Source organism: Scophthalmus maximus, chromosome 2 (genome assembly GCF_022379125.1).
Source record: "Scophthalmus maximus strain ysfricsl-2021 chromosome 2, ASM2237912v1, whole genome shotgun sequence".
NCBI lineage: Eukaryota > Metazoa > Chordata > Actinopteri > Pleuronectiformes > Scophthalmidae > Scophthalmus > Scophthalmus maximus.
Genome location: NC_061516.1, coordinates 14,070,600 through 14,092,946, shown reverse-complemented (window position 1 = coordinate 14,092,946; position 22,347 = coordinate 14,070,600). Strand labels below are relative to the sequence as shown.

The window sequence follows — 22,347 nt, the reverse complement described above, 5'->3', positions numbered from 1 at the left end:
CCCCCCTGTCACCACAGCAACCGGCCGAGCTACATCCTCAGCAGTGCTTTTGTTCAGGCATCTATTGACTCTCTCTCTCTCTCTCTCTCTGTGTGTGTGTGTGTGCGTGTGTGTGTGTGTGTACGTGTGCGTGTGTGTGTGAGCATTCTGCCAGGTGCTTGTTGATGTGAATGTGTATCACATGCAGCAGAGAGTCAATCACAGCTATCCTCGTGTCAATAAGGCCTTTAAGTGAATGAATAACATTCATTACTTTACATCCTATCAGACAATCAACTTTATTAACACACCTCTCCATCACGCTATAGTCTCTCCTCCTCCATTCCCATGGTGCGTTCACTGTATCCTGGGACGTGGTCACATGCTGCTCGCACTGACTGAAGGTTTAATAAAGCTAAAAGGTTCGCTGCCCCCAACACCTTTCTTTTCTCCCTCGGTAACCTCACTCATTACTGAAATGATCAGGTTCCTCTCTAATGATTTAGTCACTGTCATTGCACCTGTAAGCAACAATACTGTGAGTATCATAAACATCCTTCTGTGAAAAAAATGTTTTCCTGCACACAAATGCTGAATGGTTATGAGGGTAAATGTGGAAAAACAACAATGACTTTTTTATAGTAAATTGACTTCCCTCTGGAGTTTTTGTATCATGGAAGTGAACTGGTTAAGTATCTTTAATTTATCGATATAAACTCAGAGCGCACACATGTATCTCTCAGAGAGATGTATCATTTCTCAGTAGTGAATAATACATGCACAGGCGGTTTAAAATCTGTGCGACTGAAAACACCTCATTGTATTTGAAGTTGACAGAATTTGCTCCACATTGAACAGCTTTAACAGTAAAAAGTTCATCATCATTAACAATCCGATAATATAATAATTGATAATATAACACTCAGAGGCAACATTTTTCTTCACAACAACTGCTTTTACCTTCAACTTTTAACTTTGATTCTCTAATTACATTTTGCTGGAGGAAAAAAACCTTTCTTTTTTATTAAAGAAACATTTTGAATGTGGAACTTTAACTTGGAGTATTGTCACATTGTGATTGGCAGTAGTGTGGTTTATTCAGAATGTGTAATTGTCACAACCTCCCTATTTAAGTAAAATGGCAGGTGTAGTTAATATTTCTTTGTTAAACACAGCACAACCAGAATAACTATTTGCATAATAATTTATTCACATATTTTTTTTTTCACATACTATATATTATTATTATTATAATTATTATAATTATTGCTGCAGTTCTGGAGCCTTTCACTTATTCACTTTCAATATTCCCACAATGGGATTCTATGTTGATATCTCTTCATATTTTTCATCTTCATGCATGCTGAGTATTACATTTCACAGGAGCAGGATGCAAATCAATTAAACAGTTCTTTTAGATACATGTCATAATCTATCCATTCTATTAATGCTTGAGTAACATGCCTTTTTCAAAGTCCATAGGGGGAAAACACTTTTCGGTACATATACTCTTCATTAGAGGGTGAAGGCTTAACAAAAAGCACATTAATAATACATATTGTTAAAGCTGGCAATCTATGATTAATCTTCATTACCCCCCAAATCCCTATTCCCCCATCTAAGTGACGCCCCTCTATACCACACAGGAAAATGGCTACATGTACTTATCAAATTTCATCTATGTACAGTAACTTTGAAAAAAAATATGGCACCAAATCTGCTTGTGAAAAAAAAAATACATGAGATTACACATTAAAATATTTGTGACTACAACATTTGTCCTGTTTAAAAAAAAGGAAAAAAAACTCCATTCATCCGCTTTGCCAGCGATCACACTAAACAAGCTGAAATTGAAAGACTGGCGCACATTTCTGTTTCGTTCTTGCAGGCAACGGGAGCACCGCAGTGCATAACACCGCTTTGAAAAGTAAACCTAACTCATCTACAATGCACCATGTGTCTCGCTCAGAGCAAAGTTCCCAGGCAATGTCAGACTGCAGTCTGACTGGCACCTAATGCAACAAATATGAAGAAGAATAGTGACTCTTTTTTTTTTTTTTTTAAGAAAAAGACTCTGACAACAAATTCTGTGTCATATACCAGCTTATGCTCATAGTTTCTTTTGTTGCAGTTGTTTTTTTTTTTGTGTTTGACATTTTGTCACTTGCCGAGAACATGTTTAAAAAGGTGCTTGTTTGTCTGCCGAGTGGCTCCACTCAAAGACTATGGACAGTGAGAAATAACATTATCTTTCTCTCAGATAGCTCGGATAAGCTTGGCATTCCTTTTTCAGTCTTAAAGTCAGAGATTGGCTTTTTTCCCCCGCACACATGCGTATGCATGCACACGCCTAAGCTCTTGCATATGCACACATAACTAAAAACTGAGGGGATTATTTCTGACCTACAGCAAAGGCAAATAATGAAAAAGCTTGAGTTAAGTCGACCTCAGACACAGTATTTTCATTTTCATTTGATTTCACTATTAATCAATTGCTCAGTTGTATCTGTTGGGTTCTTTGAAGGCAGCTAGTGTCACCTAGACAGAGCAGAACTCTCCAGCATGTAAGCTTTAGGTGTAAGCTTTGTTTCAGCAACACAGTTGCTTTTTCTTTTAGGAAAGTCTCTCTTCAAGTGTCAAAGTCTCTACTTTGTGAATTGATGCTTCATCATGACTGCACAGAGTCCGTCTGTGCTCCTGAATAATTATGCAGCGGTGAGTTTTGTGCCCTAATGATCGGGGGTCCTGGGCCAGGGAAAAGCTCTTCTCCAAAATCTAAGAGGTCCTCGAGCCCCCAGGCTGAGAAGCCTCTGTCAGACATAGGCTGACTCACTAGACTGGGTCCTGCCCAGGTTGGGGGCCTGGGACAGGTGCGAAACATCCTTCTTGCGCACTTCACAGATGGACTTCCTTCGGGCCTGCACCCCTTGCATGGCCGTCTTTATCTTCCTCCAGCCAAGGTGGTTGAGCTCAGCCAGGTTGAGAACCACACATATGCCACTTACTGCAAACATAAAGACCAGAAACACGGTCTTTTCTGTGGGCCGGGACACGTAACACTCCACCTCCTTCACACACGGGTAGCGATCGCATTCAAACATCCCCGGCACGTTGAAGCCGTACAGGAAGTACTGGCCGGCCAGAAAGCCGATCTCCAGCGCATTGCGGAACACCACCTGGATGACGTAGAACCGTGAGATGCCTTCCTGCCGTCGCACTTTGGAACTCTTGTGTGTTTGAGGGAGTCCTCGGGGTCCGTTGGGGATCTCTTTGACCTCCAGGCAGTCGTGGTCCTCCTTACTGCTGTCAGGGTGCACCAGGATGCCATTGATGTTGCGAGAGTGAAGCTTGCGATGATGATCGTGATGGCGCCCGTGGTGGCCGTGACCATGGTGATCCATGTGGGGGTGCAGGAGAGAATAGCTTCGGTCACGCGCTTTGGCAGACTGATGAACAGAATATGTGATGAAGCACAGGCTCGGCGTGCACACCAGGATGATCTGAAAGACCCAGTAGCGGATGTGCGAGATGGGGAAGGCCTTGTCATAACAAGCCTGGTTGCAGCCGGGCTGCATGGTGTTGCAGATGAACATAATTTGCTCGTCCTCATAAACCTTCTCGCCCACTATGCCAACTATCAGGATACGGAAGATCACCACCACAGTCAGCAGGATCCTGCAGAGAGACAGAGTGAGAAGGAAAGGGCAACAGGGGGAGGAGGTGAAGGGGAGAAAGACAGATTCAATTAATGACATGCGAATGCACCGAGGTTCAGGGAATATCTGGGTATGATTCTGAAAATATAATGATTGCCTTGATTGTCTTGTTTTAGTATAATCTATGTTATTAGCGAGTTGATGCTGTTTTGTAGGTTTACTTGAGTTTTTGCTTTTTAGATGCTAAAGGCACATGTGGTTCATTATATACTGTAAAGCCATTCAAGGGCAAAAGAAAGGAAAACGTGTTTGTGCTAAGAACCCTTGTCGAACATCATTATGTCAATATATGTCGGTGTTTGTATATATGGGTTTTTGCATGCATGAATATGTGTGTTTTATCATGTGTTATCACTCAGCTGCCGTGACAAACGATACCATAGGATGGTGGAGTTTCACTCCAGATAACAAACACACACACACACACACACACACACACACACACACAAGCTCAACAATCATAAAAGGCTGCAACTGAAGGGCTTGTCAGACGAAAGGTGATATCACACCCATCTTCACTGCTGGGTAAAAATAGCACATCACATTCATTGATATCAGGTCCGTGACTGCACGTACACATTAAAACATTTATTACAACAGATACAAGGAACAGTGTTTGTAAAATCCATTGGCAGTATTTTTTTTTCATTTGTGCATTTTGTTGTATTTCTATCATATATTTCCCAACTGTAGCAAAGCTATTTAATACATGCTTAACGGTTGAACGAATGACCTCTTTTCACTGCTCATCTGCATCTGTATGAAAAGCTTTGGTACCCAAAAAAAGTCAGTCGCCTCAAATTTGTTAAAATGGGGGCATCTTCTGCACTGAGGGTCCTCATGTGGAGGCAAATCACAGGTGTCATCTTCTGAGAACCGGGGGGGACTTCACGCTAAGCGTCATTTGTGCATTGCTGTAGTAACAGAAAGCTGTATCCAGGAGCCAGTGCATCTAGAGAGCGGTGCAGCTGTTAGGCCTCTGAAGAGAATGGTGTGCTATAGTGTTATCTTCCAGTGTCGATCCATTTTGGGCACTGCGGAGGAAGAGTGAGGCTTTAGGACTGCACTGTCAGCTCTTTATAATGAGCAAGGAAAGCCTGTACATCAGGGGGCTCCACGGTATTTATGCCACAGTGCAGTGGTTGTGCACGCTCCCTGCACGGTGGAGCCGATTACCTAGGACACAATTCTTTCCAAGCAACAAGAAGGCCACCCAAGGCTGCTAAAAGGACAGAGATAGATGGGACCATGCGGCCCAGGGTGGGTTAGAAAAACTGTTGCCACGTACGACAATAACCTTTGATTGAGGGGATGTAGGTGATATGATTCCTGTGCACTTTAGATCTGCACATGAAAAATTGGTCTTTCTATTAATGAGGACTCGAAAAATGCCACCACCTCCCTAGGATGGCCAGTTACTACAGCAACCAGCGACTTAGTGAAAGGTGAGGTTCTGCGACGATTGTAGGGAGAGAAGAGAGGTAGGGAGCAAAAAAAGAAAAACAAATAAATACACGTGAGAAAACTGTGAGAAGCGTCTACAAAGTTTTTTACTCCTTCGGGGAGCGGCGCTCATGTGAGAGCCAAGCGGAAAACAGGAGAAGGTAAGAGTTACAGTGCAGGAACATGGGTGAGTGTGAAAAATAGAGCAGCGCAACGCTGCAGGACTGTCTCTGGTCCACCTGTGAGTGTGTTTTTCGTGTGACAAAGACAGACACAAGGGCACAGAGACAAAGAGGGGGAGTCAGCCATGTGTGTGACTTGTGCAAAACGGCATACGTGTCCGGCTGTCTGTGCTTGGAGCAGCTGCAAGCGGATTCGCTTCGCCGACTTTCATTGTGTTCAGAAGTCGGCAGAATAAAGCTCCCCTGCACCTTTGGTCTTACAGAAGCTAAATGCAGGTCGGGTATGAAATTTGGGTGAAGACACTCGGTCACTCGCTGATCCTTTGCTGCGGGCCAGATGTGCCTCGCTTCACTGGTCATGTGAGAGCAGTGGATTTGAAACTGAGGACCATTATTGATGGTTCTCTGTACCACAGGGAGTCGTTTGAAGCATACCGCTCACCGAGATAGAAATTTGTAGTCGATGCTGCACATTAATATGCAAATATTTACTTAAACAACATGTGGAATATGAAACTAGCTCACGTTCGGGGGTCAGTGACAATATGCGGCACTGCTGATTTACAGCGATGTCAAAAATGAGACTTACACCATGTCTGCTCTCAGTTTCAATTTCTATTCAAGGTCTACCTCTTCTGATGCTATAAGGATAATTACTTCATTGTAACGGTATTTAACTAAATGTCACTAAGTTTGCCTCCAATTCCACATTTCTACGTACTCATATAAGGGGTAATTATTTTGATTGAAAATGTTTTTATTCAAGAAATTCTCTCAAAATATTTTTATCTTCCAAACCTAACAGATGGTTGAAGTATATTATTAATAGTTTTTATGTTATCTTTTCAAAATAAAAAATAGAGCACCACTGTGCAATACATTGAAATAAAGGCAGACCTGTGACTTTCTTTTCATTGCTAGTAGACTGTGGATATCTCTTATCCTAACATATACAATTCATTTACTATTCATGAGACAGTACAGTATCTGAGACTTGGGTTTTTTTAGGTTCATTTTGATACATTTTTGCAGAGACATATAAGAGAAACTTTGCCACCATGAAGTCATAAAGTGGTGAATAGTGGAAAATTTGGTTGTGATACATAATTACAAACTAAATAGAATATATAACATAGTGGCTGAGATTTCGCTATTTGAATTTGAATGATTCTGATAACCTGTGTGGGACAAACTTTGTTTCCACTCTGCAAGAACAAACAGGGAGTTTATGGATAGCCCCCCCTTTAAAACGTATTACAGCCTTTCAGAGACCTGCTTTATGTGAAGTGTTTACAAGTTACTCATGACCACCTAAAAGCACAAACCTAATAACATTTTCTTGGTCGTGTGCTAATTTTCTAAATGCATGAGTTGTGCCGGACTGACTGGATGTGGAACAAATGTCACATGAAATATGTGGACCACAACGGATAAACCTTTTTGTTTGCCCCCGAAATACAATATTATATTGTGACTGGAATTTTTTTCTCAGTGCAGCTTTGTTCACCACCTGCAGACATCTGTACTGATTTAATTATTGTATATATACAGGTATATACTGTAGAAATAGGTACTATATTGTACAGGGTTATTTTTTAAATGTTTTTATTTTGAAGAACTATGTCAGAGGCATCAGTTTGTTCGTGTTTGTTGGGCCTTTTACATCTTTAGAGAAATTCCAAGACATTGCGGAAACTTGAGTGTTGGTGCTGTGTGCATTTGCAGGCATGCCTGTGTGTATTTGTGTGTGTGTGTGTGTGTGTGCATGTGTATGTGTGAGTACTCTGCTGCTGGACAACAGGATAATCAGCATAATGCAGATTGCTGCATTAGCAGAAAGCAGTGGACGAAGGTTATCTGCAAACATCAGTGTTTTAAGCACTGCAGAGTAACAAGCCAATACTGTGCGTCAGAGCAGATTTGGTTTAGACAGCTCCGAGGCCTGAACCTGCAGAATATTCAATAACTTACATAAATGATGAACAATTTCAAACAATTTTTAGCATCTCAATCCTGAGGGCCTGAATATGAAAAGAGGACCACTTGCTGAGTCGATTCAAAAAGGACAACGTGAAGATGCAGACACTGCACACCGCCGGCTGCCTGCCTCCTCGAGTACATCCTCTTGGCTGAGACCTAAAAATGTTCAGACTTTCTGAATCTAAAAGTCTGTGAGTTTTTAGGGAAAATGAATCACCCGATAGACTCTATCCAAATTATCACTTGCTCGTGCTGCATCGCTGACAGCTGGCATTTTCACAGAGTCTAAAGACTAACAGCGGCTCCTAGGTAACGAAGTGAGGAAGTAAAGATTAGTGACGTGGTACTTCACCGCTGTGTAACTCTGGAGACTGATCTGTAGGCAGCTGACTGACCTGTAAGAGTGTGTGTGTAGTCTGACGATAACTGCTCTTCAGCTGGTGTGTCGGCTGGACATGCCGGCTCTCTCTCTCCCAGAGGCATTCACACACTGTCACACGCACACACACACACACACACACACACATACAAACAAGCGCACACACACATACCTTCATTCATACAGCAGCTGCTGTCACCAGCCTCCAGGGAAAGAAATGACCCGGAGCACAGCAGCAGATGCATCGGGAAACACACGCACACTTTACTCTCACACACATATACACATATTGTGAAAAGAAATTACCTTTCACCATGTCTGAGTCAAGATTAACAAACACATCTGCATGTGTAGGTACACAGAAAGATTCCTCCGAAGCGCTGGTGTGTTCGGTATTATCTGTGCGGAGACCCTGATTAAAATTATTCTTCTCGCCCATGCATTCTTTTTTAAGAAGCTCCGCTGATTGCTGATGGCAGCACATGATGAATAAAGACCTCACCAAGCATAGAAATTAGGCAGCTTAATTATCAGAGTGCAGACATTTCTTTCCTCTCGCCCCTCATCTACTGTTTGTCTCTCAAACTCTTTTAATACTTTCAGGCCTTGCTCACATATCAAGCAGACATGCATGAACGCCTAAGGCGCCACTAAGATGTCGGAGTGACGAATACACTGATTTAAGCCAAATTAGGCAGCAGTGGTTCACTTATTTCTGGCTTCCACTTCAAACACGTGTTTAAATATATTCCAGAGTATGAAAAAAAATCACGAAGGCCATTTCAATTGGTCAAAGTCCTCTGTGCTGCACCAGAAAAATCTATAATCACAGTCATCCCTTTCCTATGGAGCAGCACATACCACCACCCACAGAGCTAAGGGACATCAACATCATTTCGCAAATCTTTCACCCTGTTCATGTGCTCATGTGCTTTTGAATGTTTTTTCAAGTTATTCTCCATGCTGTCAAACTGTCTGGGACTGCAGGGGAAAATGAGCCTGTGTTCCTAAAGCTGGCACATCCACACCACAGAGTGCTTGTGTTAGTATATGTTGTGTTGTCCATTTTTAAATAAAATAATCAAACGTGGACATGTGCAGAAGAGCAATTATCTCCCCTGATCACTCAACAATGAAGGGAAACAGCTTCCAACTGTTTTATGGTGATTGACAAAGGAAACAGAAGGTTAATTGGAGAAGACTCCAGAGATAACTGCCAGTTATATCTAATCAGAGAAAAAAAAAAATTGTCAAATGGCCCATGTTGAAATCTTCAGATGCCAACAGCGATTTCTTTTCTTAGAAAAAACGCCTCGGTCCAAACAAAATGACACAACAACAACTGTCCAAAGCTGGAGGATATTGTTGTTTGAGGAAATTCCACATATAACTTTTCCACTAAGTCATTGCACAGCTCAACCATCTGTGATGATGAGAATGCAGTGTCTACCAGATGCAGCCCTCCTCCATCCCATTTGTCTTTGTGCCAACTAAAATCACCCTTTTATCTCTGTGAGGGGAGAAACATTATGCAGAAGTGTTTCATCTAAAATAACTTGAATATTAGAAACCGTAAAATGAATGGTATCAGCAATTCCCTTTAGTTCCTATATTTTTGCTGATTGGGTCAATATGCAAGTTGAAAATATTTCCATACATGGAAAATAGGAAAATAGAAGCAGGGTATGAGTTTCAACTCAGTGTAAAACACAAACTAAACTTTTTAAGCTGGAAGGTTATCATTATTATTATCATTATTCCGTGCTTCTGCACAAGATCTAATGTTTTGGTGATAAAGAACACAAGTGGACCCTCACTTGGACAAATTCAGATACTCTGCACATACCAGCAGTTAGGGGCTGGTGGGCTACTGAACTCCTGTTTGTTTGTTTGCTTTGTTCAAATTTTTGCTCTACTTCAGTTGTAAATTTCTTTGAATGCCTCACGTGTTGAATCTCAACCTGTTGCAGACATCTTTTTTTTAGGCAAAGCTGCTGAAAAATGAATGTCCTCTTGTGGCTGCAATACATAAGTACACTGACATCATTGCCTCTGAGTATCTCATTATGTATATGAATGTTAATGGGGAGCTCAGAGAAAACTCTTTCTCCTTGATTTAGAGGGACTGACAGCAAAATCTGCCATTTCCCGTTTACAGGGTAAAGATTTTTGTGCGGTCAACAGCACTGATGGGGCTGTATCCAAACTCTTAGGTTGTCCTCTACAGTATGTTTGACATGTTATCTGTTTGAATGCAAAAAATACAAAACCAAAAATGAAAATGGACTTGAAATACAGAAAAAAAAGGTGCATCATTTTTGTAGCAGATTTCGTGTAGCATTTAGCATTTTCCAGCTTTTAATGAAAAAAATGTTACTTCCTCAGTGACAGTTAAACACAATGAGCACATCAGATCACAGCTGTGTCTGAGTTAATCGAGCCTGTACTGATGCGAGGATGAGTGTAAACGTAGAGCTGCTGAATTAATGCAAAATTATTTTTGTTCCTCAGCTCGGAATGTTGTGTTGCAAACCTTATGGGACGTTCAATATGAATCATGACATGCTGTTAATACCAAATGCTTTGAAAATGTGCAGGCTAATATATTATGGTATTTTATCAAGCATGTTACCACTTTTAGTTGTGGTTTGCTGGAGATACATGGCCAGTCTCATAATCAATTCATTACGTCTGCTGGAGTTGTTGTCATGATTTATTAAACACGTTCACGTGTCAAGTCCTGTGATCAAGGCTTGTACGAGTTGTGGTGAATGTTGGTGAATGAATATGAAAAGAATATAATTTAATCATAAAAGCAAGTATCTTAGTCCTCTAAATCTGTTTTGAACGTTTCTTAAACTGAAAAAATGAACCCGAAGCGCATAAGACTGACATGACCTCAGCTCCTCAGTCATAATGGTCATTGACTCGGCTCACTGTGCATTGCCCCACTTGGCCAGCTTACAGAGTCGAAGATGGAGGGTTTAAAGAGTGTAGAAATAAATCTGACTTGACATGAACAATGAAATGTTCACAATTGCATTTTTCTTGGTTGTGGTTGATTGTGTCATGACATTTGTTGTAAAATAAAATCAGAGCTCCACATGAGGATAGTAAACCTGCAGTAGTAGGTCGCAGGCTGAGGGGTTGGGATGCCCGGGTCCCACCGGGGGACAACATGGTAATGAAATGAGATGAAGGGAGTCAGGTGTTTTGGTTTTCTGTGATTTAGTCACAGAGGCTGACACCTTAAGCCATTTTTTTATCAATTGCTAAAAAAAATATTGACTTGTGCAGCTTTAAAAATCATTATTTTTACCACACACCCATCCTGCTTTTTTCTCCTCATTGTGAGTAATTTGGGTGCACAGTGTAAATTTCGATTAGCAAACCTATACTCAGAGCTTTTAGTTCCTGCCTGGTATGATCCATACCAGTCCGGTATGGTATGATCTATACGCATCAGGCATATGTGAAAGCTTATTGTAGTCATTAACTATCGTGATCGTATTATGATGATGACTCACTGTAATTAGTGTGACACAATATCAAGGAAAAAATAATGCACAATAGATGCTGTAGATGTGTTGCCTGACATTCTCTTTATTTTTTTAATTGAACCTATATTTTCTCTTAATGAAATAAATCACGCCTATCAGTGCATTTAACTCTAATACAGGTTTGCTGCTTATTGGACCACATATAATTACCACGAATAATTCAACATGCAAACGGTATTACAGTCGATTTCTAGTCATAATATGGTCAGGGTTGTTCGGTGTATGTACATAGCATTAAAATGAATTTTTATCTATATACAATATACTCGTACTGGTTTTTATGAGCTCTGAAATGAGCAGCCAACAATTACGCCCTCAAACATACTGTACATACTTCTGGATTTATGAGAGTTATCGAATCTCAAAACCAGCTTCCAGGTCAGCATGAAAATCTAAAGAATTTCACCATATCTGGGGAAAATCATTGGAATAAAATTACATACATACCAACATACATTCAAGCTGTGTATAGGAGACTATTACACGCCTAGTAAAGCTCTCTCTCACACACACACATAAACACATACACACCATTGATGTGTTGCTGAGATGAATAATAACCTGTGCTGAATGAAAGCTGAGGTCAGCTTTACTGGCAAAATCCCCCGTCAACCATCATAATCAATAGCATTCAACATTGGGGATTGCTGCACAAATACACTAATGACAACTCTGGATGTGCAGAAAAATGGTTTCATTTGAAAGACAGTCCCTGCTCCTCACCGCAGTATGATGGATTACTAATCCCGTCCAATGCTGAGATATGGCCTTGTTTGGTTTGTTTTGCAACACAATCTTCCCGGGCAGTATAGATTTGATCCAGGGTGATGACTATTAATGATACAGCAAAATACTGTATGTTCCAGTTCACTATCAGACAGAATGAATCCCTCAATTACAGCAGAGTTTCTACATCTCAGATTATTTTGGGAGAAGTAGGGTGCCCTTCTCAAAGTAGGGTACCCTCTTCTTGTGGATATCCTGACCTATTTAGGAAAAGTGGACAGAGAACACGAACATCTCTGTAAACCACAGGAGTGAACAACCTCGGGGCAAAGTAGCAGATCATCATCTGCATTTGCTTTTAGAGCCAACAAACAAGGATGTAGATATATTTGGTTTCATCAAATCCTTAAAGCCTTTTGAGTTACAGTATGTAACTACGTAAACGGATTAAAAGAACAACCCGGTATTGTATGTATTACTTTGTCCACTACATTAAAAGGCATGTCAAATATTCATACATTTTTGATGAGTGGCTTGACATCCATCCCAACCTGCAACAGGGGCCACATAACACTTATTAAGCTTTTATGAAGTATTTAATGTATAACACTCAAGTGGGGAGTGATATGAGTTAAATAATAGATAGTTGAACTTTATTATGCAGAAACAAATAGATGAATACATACAGCATCTTTTTTGTGAATATGTGAATATTGCATGTAGTTTCTCTCTGAATGGCTTAATCCTCACCTTTTACCAGAGATACCACAAGAAAATGTCTTTCAGATGAATATGAAGAAGCTCTGACACAGATTCTCCACAAAACCTCTGCAGAGGGAAAACTCTCTTCCTTCCTCTGTCCCCTACTTCTACCCTCAGTACACTTTTTGTTCAGCTGCTATAGCTCACATCCTCTCCTCTCTATCCTTTCATCCGGCAACCTTTATTTTTTTTATCTTCCATAGATCACTCTAGTCCTCCATTATCTTTACCTCTTTTTTTCACTCTACTTGTCTTTGGCACTGACCTCACTGCAGCATTGCAGTGTAGGGGAAGATGCATCTCTCTTCCTTCCTACCTGCAAGGTGAATGACTCAAACCCAAAGGATTCATCCTGTTACGGTAGAACACTTTTTTTATGAGACACACACACACACACACCTGTGGTCGGCAACACATGCACGACATGTGAAAATAAAACATGTTTTCTCATGTGTATACAACACGTTTTACTGGAATATGCTTCAAGTATTCACAGAGTTATGTTTGTCGCGTAAAAATAGGTTGTAGAAAATTTTGATTTACGTACAGTCTTTAGGGTAGTCCGAGAAATTAAAGTTCACACGTATGTTACTTCAATCAAAATAAAAAAAAATGACACCTCTCATGAAAAGATGAAGACAAGATGGCCCGAGATGCTAGAAAATGGAACACACAGTTGTGTGCAGTTTTGTGTGGACAATGTTGTTTGGACAAATATTTTTGGCAGATCGAAAGAAAGTATACAAGCAGTTGTTTCTGCAAACATCTCTTATATTCATGGGAATATTGTGGCGGTGTTCAAATGCTGCTCTGATACAGAGAAATAATGAAGAGGATGGTAAGAAAAGTAAATTAATAACTAATGTGACATTTGAACATTATTACATTGTATGGTGTCACACCAGACCTACCAGCAAATCCCTGTCTGACACTAAAATATTAGCTGCAATTTTATGAATTACAACAATGTATTTACTACAGTGAGTTTAATGAATCAGTATGTGTACAAAACGTTAAGACATAACACAACTGCAAACATTATCAAGGCTGCTGGTGTCATATTTTACACAACTAAAGCTGTATGTCATCAGCATATCAACTAAAAACCTTTTGGTGTTGGTGACAAAAAATAAGATATGTAGAAGACTTTTTGAAGTATGGAAATCTGAAGCTGCTCTGTAGAAACACGTTGCTTTGAAAGTTAGTCAACTGACAGTTTCTGCGATAAATATATGTATGAATATCTGCATCATGTACCCAAAATCGATTAAGAGCTTTGATCAAAAATTATCTTGTGTTTTTATAATGTGCAACACTTTTTCAACTATGTATATCCCTGGTTGTATCATGGCCTGTTTGCAGAATGCCTTTGTCCATAAAGAGCAGAAACTTGATTAATTTACCAAATTAGCACACAGAGTGGGAAAGGTTGAGACACAGGCCATACTGACCTGCCGGATATGTAATGCTGAAAACCCCAGGATCATTACAACTGTGGATATACAGTATTTGCATTTGGTTTTATCCTGGAGAATGAGGTTAATAATGCAGCCTTGACAATGATTCCTTTTGGTGTGTAATCAAGGATTAAGTTCATTGGTTATCCATGCACACTATACATCACCAGGTTAAAAGTCAGGCTTATGGAAATCACAATACACAACTTGAATCTTTGAATGAGTCATATTATGCAAGCCACCTGTGGTTAGTCAGAGGCACAAAAGCAACTCTCAAGTCGGTTTCTTTTAAGGACCATAATTAAGCTAACCTATGCCACTGCGTAGAGTTGGTCCATTTCTATTTTTACCACTGTTCTGTATTCCTAGGCTAATTATCTGTCCTATGCAAGGGCATAGATTAGCTTAAAACCTACAATTAAGAAGTAGCTTAATTGTAGCTGGATCAGACAGTCTAAAAATCCAACAATGCTTTCTGACAGTTTCTCATTGTAAAAGTACATCCTCACGTTGCAAGAGAGGGTTGCCACTCAGACAAATGACTGACATGCAACCACGTTCCAAAGTTTTGATGCAGGGGAGACATGTCAGCCGTGGGGAGATATCACTGTTCTGTTCTTTGGAACCGCAACCTTGGAGCCGCAAGCGCACACATGCACACTCTTTGAAAAGAAACTACACAAAGGCTGAACATCCTACTTATGATGCCATCTAGCAGTTGCTGCATGCTGCGGCCACACCCTGTGAAGTGCAGGACTTCACAATGCACAACAGTGCAACACTACACACAGTTGGCTGTGTTCACACCTGACCACACCCAACAACACAGTTGGGTGTGGTCAGTAGTGCAACAGACTTGAACCTTTCAACCCATAGAGGTCAGTGTAACAATTTTGACTCCATACATGACTTAGTGTGGAGTTGCTCTTAAACAATCTGGGAGGCACCTAAACAGCACAAAACTGTGCCAGTGGTGAACTTGCTTGTACATCCAAAAACATGATTCTGATCATTTAAATATTAATTGTCACTGATTTCCTGACCATGCAGACACATGCTTAGGATTAGGAGTCAAGTCTTTATGTTTAGTAGTTTTGTGTTATTGCTAGGATCATCTAAGTATGTCTGACATCTGATATCTACGAATGCCTGTCTACAGGTAAAAAGCCAAGATCCAGACCGCCAATTAATTTTATATTAATACACTCTTAACCTAAGTCTCTCTATTCACCAATAATTCTCCAGTACATTTTTAAATATCCTGCAAACAGGCTAACTAAAAGAGACGAAATCAATATCGGTTTGGCAAGGGTGGAAAAAAAAATCAGGGATCTGCTGTCTAAAATACTCACAAACTACTGTACAAAGTGACTCCAAAGACAATGCTTCTTGGCCCACATGGCATAGACAAGCAGAGTAGAAGGTGAGAACCTCATTGGAAAGCAGCTAATGTTACAGCTAATACCCTAGGGTGAACTAGAGAGCCTTGTAGGACAAACACAGTCTGAGGGAAGCCAAAACACACAGGGATCATTTACAGAGCAATTCACTGTATTCAGCACAGTAGCACATAACTGTGGGCATCATAGAAACTACCTCCTGTATGATCAAATGATTTTACTATTGTCATTGAACTCCCTATATATCATTTTGGAGAGTGGGTAACTCATCTAGTAGATGAAGAACAAGAATTGTTGCATCCAAGACTTTACTTAATTGACCCAGAAAAGCATAGCTCTTTTTACTAAATGTATTTTTTGGCATTCAGGGAATCTTTTATAATGTTCGGCCAGTGAAGTGCATGATCAACAAATAGCTCAAATTAAGCATGGGGACGCCAGTACATCATCAGAAAATATTCATTATGGCTTTTGAAAGAGGTAGCAGACTAATTGAGAGTCGCCTCTGTGCCTCTGAAGAACTGTAGGTGGCTTATAGTCATTGAATCATCCAAAGATTCATTTTCACCATTTTTGTAGCCTGTGCTTCCAGGGCATTACTAATTCAGCTGCCAGGACTGGATTTTAAAGCTGCATTAAGTGATTGTTGACCACTAGGGGGCGGAAAGACTCCAGACCAAGTCCACAACAGTTAGCAGTTAGCTTATGAAGTTGTTATGGCTAACATGTTAGCAAACAGTTGCCTACTTACATATCCAGCAGAAACAGAGCAACACGGACATCCCTTCGGTCTCCCTTTTCTGGCCACCTGTTGAATGTAATCCCAATATTCACTGGCATTTAGCCCCTGTTCGGTCTCCCGGCTCAATGCTTAATGTCCAACTTTCTTCGCCACCTCAGCTCTTTGGCATTTCGTGCTGGGCAGTTGGTGTACAGGTGGCTTTTGGCGTCTCTGCCGGGAGCAGCTACTGTACCCATCTTTACATACAGCATTGTTTTGGTTTTTGTCGCTCCAGAAAAAGAAAAAAAACAATGGGCTAAAAATGACTGAACCCCGCAAATGGCTTCAAAGTGGGATGTTGATCCGCAGTGGTAGCAGCGAGTCTACCGACCCAAGAGGCTGGACGGAGTCATTTAATCAAAGGGTATAGAAAATATTGCTTAATGCATCTTTAAATCAAGTCACATGCTCCATTATATGCAGGTTTTCTTTCCACTAGACTAGACCAGGTGATTTCATTGGTTGACGCACTTTCAACAACCGAGGAAGAACTCAGTGAAATGACTTGGTGTAGCGTTTGGTCGGAAGGAAAATCTCCATCTCACATGGTCTCGGATTCCTGATCAGCACGTTTTTGGTATAAAGTGGCTCACATCATCTCTGTCGCTCTGATGCAGTTACAATGTCGCGGATTTTGAAGTATATGGCTCTGTAGCCAGTAAAAGCATGAGCCAATTTTCACTCCGTTAATGTACACACACACACACACACACACACAATGCTGCTGGAACAGAGAGGTTAGATCATGCCCTTGTTTTAGACTAACTGTAGTCTGGAGTAATGAGCACAGCAATGCAGTCAAATTCCTGGCTTTGTTTTTTCCCCCCTGAATTTTCAATTCACAAATCTATGCATCCAAGCTTCACAGGCCAAAAGTACGTTGACTCTTCACTTTTCCAAATGAGCGTCCCAGCGTGACACAGGGATTGTGTTTAATGGGTGGAAAATTTCCCTTTTGCGTTTAATTAATCACACAGAGATGATGTGGAGCACATTTTTTTTGGGCACCGACTTTACAGCGTGTCTCCATGGCATGTCTCCACTGCTAATCCAACAAAAAGCTCATCTGTTCAACTCTCCACCACGAACCATTGCCACGCATAATATAAGAAATCATTTCATGTGAAGTTTATTACAGTGCAAATAAGTGTCTGCAGATGAGAAAACATTGAATTTTTCTTCACTTTTATCTTCTCTCAAGTTCACACAGAGTTAGGTTCCATCGACTCCCCTTTGATTCTACCTTCCACACCTGCTTGTTCACCATCCTTTCATCTTCTGCACCTCTGCTCTCCCCTCACTCCCACTCCCCTCTCCTCCTTCTGTCCTATTGGTCTGTGGCCAACAGTATCAAGTGTAATCTATCAATATAGGCTATTAGTATCAACACAGGAACCCTCTCTGAATTAACCATAATGCCCAGTATAGCCTGCTTTTGATTATGTGCAATTAGTTTATCCCTTAACTAACAATGAGTGTGGAGAATAAGAGTAAGGAGAGCAGGGATGAGGAAAGGATGGGGGAGGCAGGGATCATTGTGGGGGACTGTAGAACAGAGGAGAGCACCGGGACAAGCCTGAGGTGGGGGATTTCTGGATGCCATCAACTGATACATTTAGAAATACATTTATATGTGTGTACGTAAAACACTCAAAAAATGCTCGTCATTGTAAAAAAAAAATACAACAACAACACAAGACAGATAAAACAAAACCTTCACACACAAAATCGATCTGTTTCTTACCTTCCAATCATGGTAGAGTGCTGCTGGACAGCCGCCTCCAGCAGCCTCTCCAAAATCGTCCATTCTCCCATGGTGATGGAAAGGTGGCAGAGCTGTCAAAGGAAACAGCACCTGGGGAGCAGACCCCTCTTTCTCTGACAGATTCCTTCTTCTTCTTCTTCTTCTTCTTCTTCCCAGGACCGGCCTGCCCTCTTGTGAACCTGCCAGCCAGCGGGGGTTCACCCAGCCCCCCCTCCCTGTCCCACACCAGCTCCTTTTTGACCTCTACACGCTGACCCTGCCACTCGTCAGTATGTCTTTGACTTTGTGTGTGTGAGTGAGTGTGTCTTCTCCTGGGCCTGTCCCGTTGTGCTTCTCTTCCTGCTTGAGGAGAGGTGCTGAGCTGATTGCCTCCTCCTCCTCCTCTCTCCCTCAGTCTCTCCCCCTCCCCTCTGCAGTGATGCTTGTCCTCTCCCTGCCGCACCAGTCTCTTCTGCGCTACAGCATATGCTATAGCTCACCATATGACAGCCATGATCACCCTCTCTTGTCCACTTGCCTCTCTTCGTCACCTTGCTCTTTTCTCCTCTTTCTCGTCTGTCCCTGCCGTCGTCCTCCACCCTACCCCCAGGGCACTCCTTATACTTCAGCTGCACTCCATGCCATCAGTGCTGCTCTGCGCTCGTCCTTGCATTGTGTAGGATCTTTGCCTTTGCTGCACCCTTGCTACTCTAACCTAAACACACACACCGCATTTAGCTGATCCTCCTCGGCTCCCCTCAGTAAACGGCACCGACAAGACACACACTTGCACTCGATGACAGCTCTGACTCCCTCTCTCCCACTTCCTACTGAGGACTGCAGATGCACACCAGCACACAAAGCTCCTGCCTGCTGAATGTCATTTTACGACTGAAGGAATGGTTGCTCCTACGGCTCTGAGCACTTCAAGAACCCATAAAAACCTGCATACACACACTCAGAGCCGTACACACAAACACGCTACCACCCAGCCCCTCAGTAATAAATCAGCTGCCTAGCTGCATCCAGTGAGGCTGAACCAAGGCAGTGTGCTGCAGACCTGCTGTCCTGTGTTGTCCCCCTGGCTAATTTCGGCACAGTCCAATGCCCAGAGTCATGTCTTCCGCAGAGAGCGGGGATGAGGAGCTGTCCTGTGAAGCCTATTTCTGGGTTCCATCATCTTGCATCCCTCTCTCTCCCTCTCCTCCGGCTCTCCTTCAACCTCCACTCTCTTCCTCCCTCCCCGCCTTTGCTCACGTTTGTGTGCAGATCTCAGTCATGCCAACTGCCTCTGCCTCAGTGTTCGGTCCCCATCTCTGCTTTGTGCTCTCCCTCTCTGCCTCTGTGTCTCTCTCTTGCTCATGAAATCACTCTATCTGTGTCTGTGTGAGCATGCCACAACCCCCCTTCCACTCTCATAGATCTGCTCTCTCTCTCTCTCTCTCTCTCTCTCTCTCTCTTCCCTCTCTCCCCCCCTCCCTCCTCTGGTAAATGTGCTTGGATTGCTACCCTGATCGCTGCTTCACTTATGCTTGCAAGAACGCCTCCCACCGCACTGCTGTGCCTGTTCCTGCCTGATGTTGCACAGTAAGAAGGGATTTGTGATCTGAACGTTCCTTCTATACCCTGTCCTCATGGCTCAGCAGTGTTTCCCATGCTCTTCCTCTGTTTTCTCACTCTGTCACACATCATCTAGCCCAGGCTTCCAGGAGGAGGATTACAGGAGAATTGTGGCTCTGCTCCACCCCATCCCCCATCTATCTCCCCCCTTTCCCCATCTTACTGTTCTGGTGATGACAACACACCTACCCTGACCCAACCCTCGTACCCTTTTCGTATTTCCTCTCCTCATCTTCTCTTTCTGTTCCTCATTCAGTCCATCCCCCCTCCCTCCTCTAGTTCAACCCCCATGCTCTCTCTCCCTCTCAGGAGAGATCAGTGCCGTATTGTACTTTGCTATGACATTGAAAGCTGCATTCGTTAGATTTATATTAAGGTGGTGAGGGAATGGGATGGTCTCCCTCCATTACACACAGATACGGGCAGATGTATGGCATGTAATCAGCATGCTCTCACGCCTATATACAGTTTGAAACCTAAAATATGTATGTGCATCCCCAGACGGAATGAGATAAACAACTGGATAGATGAAAGCATTACATGTTTTGTCTTCAAGAGATGAGTCATTACAAGGCGTCCCCAACTAGAGGACTGAGTCAGCTTCTGCAGAAGTAAATGATGCAGTGACATGACATGAGACCAGCACACCAGAATGAAATCATGGCTTGAGGTGACAACTTCAATTCATTCTTTTTAGTTCTGCTCCTTTGACTTTGGATGACGTGCTTCTCTTGTTGACAGTTTGTTTGTTCAAGAACAAAGTGTGTCCCTTTAGGGTACACACTTATTTTTAATACCACCTTAACAACCTCAAATCCTGTGCCAGTGTATTTGTATCACACAATTATCAGCGAGGTGAGCATATTCACAATCACAGCCTTTGCACAGCAACCTCAACAGTGCATCAGAGATCAATCTATCTTGTTGTCCACATGCATGATGCAAAATCCTTGTGAGTGTTAGTGTGTGTGTGTGTGTGTGTGTGTGTGTGTGTGTGTGTGTGTGTGTGTGTGTGTGTGTGTGTGTGTGAGTGCAGTGTGAAAAGAAAAAAGACTGAGTGGGAGAGTCGGAGAGCAAAAGAGGATTTTGTGAGTTCAGCATCTTCTGTTCTGTGTGCGTGTGTGTGTGTGTGTGTGTGTGTGTGTGTGTATGTGTGTGTGTGAGTGTGTGAGGGAGGGGGGGGGGGGTGATTTGGGGTCTTTCCCTTACCAAGGACATATGGCATAGGAGTGCAGTTGAGGCGAGCAGGGAGGGGAGGTGGGGTGTAATGGCTCGAGATTGGCAAGGCTTTGGTTACGAACAGAGCAGCTGAAGCACTGGCATCAGCCGGTCTGCGCTCCGTAAGAGACGTCAGAGCTGGATGGCACATGAATGAGAGCGGCGCAGGTGTGTCTTCAGTGACCTAGAACAGTTAGCTCAAGCATGCATAAACACACATACTGTACCCACACAATCATAATCCATCACCATACACACTTACATCAATGATAAGATAGAAGTGATTTAAAAAGGTGCAAGTGTGAGGGTCTTTCTTTTATCGTGCATACTTATGATTTATGTAATTATAATATCTGGCCTGCTTATATACTTAAATTCTGTAGGGATCCAATATTTATTACTATTTTCAGTTTGTGGCTATATTTATCTGTAAATATGTATCATTAAGATGCCTATGTAAACATTTTTCCCATGTACTGTACACATCTTGCAGACACAAACAATATTTAAGGTGTAATAAGGGGGTTGTGTAGAGTTAAATATTCCCCACCATCCTCACAACAAGGACACTTGATAAAATATGGAAATCGAATTTGATTATTAATAAATGTGGTGATGATGAATCATGGTTTAGTATTCAAAGGAATGCTGGTACAAAAGAGCAGACCGCAGCTTGGTCAGTGGTGAGCTTTGTAAGAAACATCATAATTAACTTTAGTTAACAGGTAATAACTAATCTGTAAAACATTTATTAATAATGTATTGATGATATCTTTTATCATTTGTACATGTTAAGTGTCCTTGGGTGTCCTGAAAGGCGCCCATAAATGAAATGTATTATTATTATTATTATTATTAAACGCAAACAATATAATTATCTCAATAAATGATAATACCAGTGCTTTCATTTATTTGCCTGTGTTTAGCTGAAGTAAGTAAATCAAAGCACCTTGTATGTTGCTACAGGGGTTTAACCTTCTGGAAAGCAGCTGTCAGGAGAGCTGGAGGTCATGAGTTATCGAGTTCGAGTGGGTCCTGTAAACACTGCAGCATGTGACCAATTTTAAAATAAAATGTATGACATTATGGACCTGACAAATTCTATTTCCACGTTCACACATTCTTACTGCTAACCATAACTGCAATTTCATTTTGTTCACAGAGATAATTAATGCTAGACGACTTGATGTTGAAATGTTGCTGGCGAAACCCAGCAACAAATATAGCAAATATAAAACTGTGAAACATGTGCACATGACGGCGATGTCTCCAAATAGAAGAACCTGAACAAAGAGAACAGCCATTCTTTCATCGTCATCAAAGTGGCCTAATACTGTCATGGGGGGGGTGTAGAAAAGATTAAGGATTAAGTATGAAGCATTAAGTCGTGTTATATTAGG

The 22,347-nt window shown here is 41.8% G+C and overlaps 1 protein-coding gene across 2 annotated transcripts; it reads right to left on the bottom strand.

Annotated features, from left to right (window-relative positions):
* Nucleotides 1-716: 716 nt before the first annotated feature.
* Nucleotides 717-19,490, bottom strand: LOC118301558 (gap junction delta-2 protein-like). 2 transcript variants are annotated; one of them, XM_035627176.2, is made up of 3 exons: nucleotides 18,110-19,490; nucleotides 16,336-16,392; nucleotides 717-3,654 (listed from the first exon to the last, which is right to left on the bottom strand). In XM_035627176.2, the coding sequence occupies exons 1-3, from the start codon at nucleotides 18,178-18,180 to the stop codon at nucleotides 2,793-2,795; spliced, it is 990 nt and encodes a 329-aa protein (XP_035483069.1). In that variant the 5' UTR covers nucleotides 18,181-19,490; the 3' UTR covers nucleotides 717-2,792. The 2 variants fall into 2 exon arrangements, with proteins under 2 accessions (XP_035483069.1, XP_035483070.1); XM_035627177.2 differs by lacking the exon at nucleotides 16,336-16,392.
* Nucleotides 19,491-22,347: the final 2,857 nt, after the last annotated feature.

Bases quoted from the DNA above. Each gene is read 5' to 3' on its own strand.
- LOC118301558 (XM_035627176.2), bottom strand. From the start codon at position 18,180: ATGGGAGAATGGACGATTTTGGAGAGGCTGCTGGAGGCGGCTGTCCAG. The intron at 16,393-18,109 runs GTAAGAAACAGA...TACATTCAACAG, and splicing joins CACTCTACCATGATTGGAAG to GTGGCCAGAAAAGGGAGACC. The intron at 3,655-16,335 runs GTAAGTAGGCAA...GTCTCTCTGCAG, and splicing joins GCTCTGTTTCTGCTGGATAT to GATCCTGCTGACTGTGGTGG.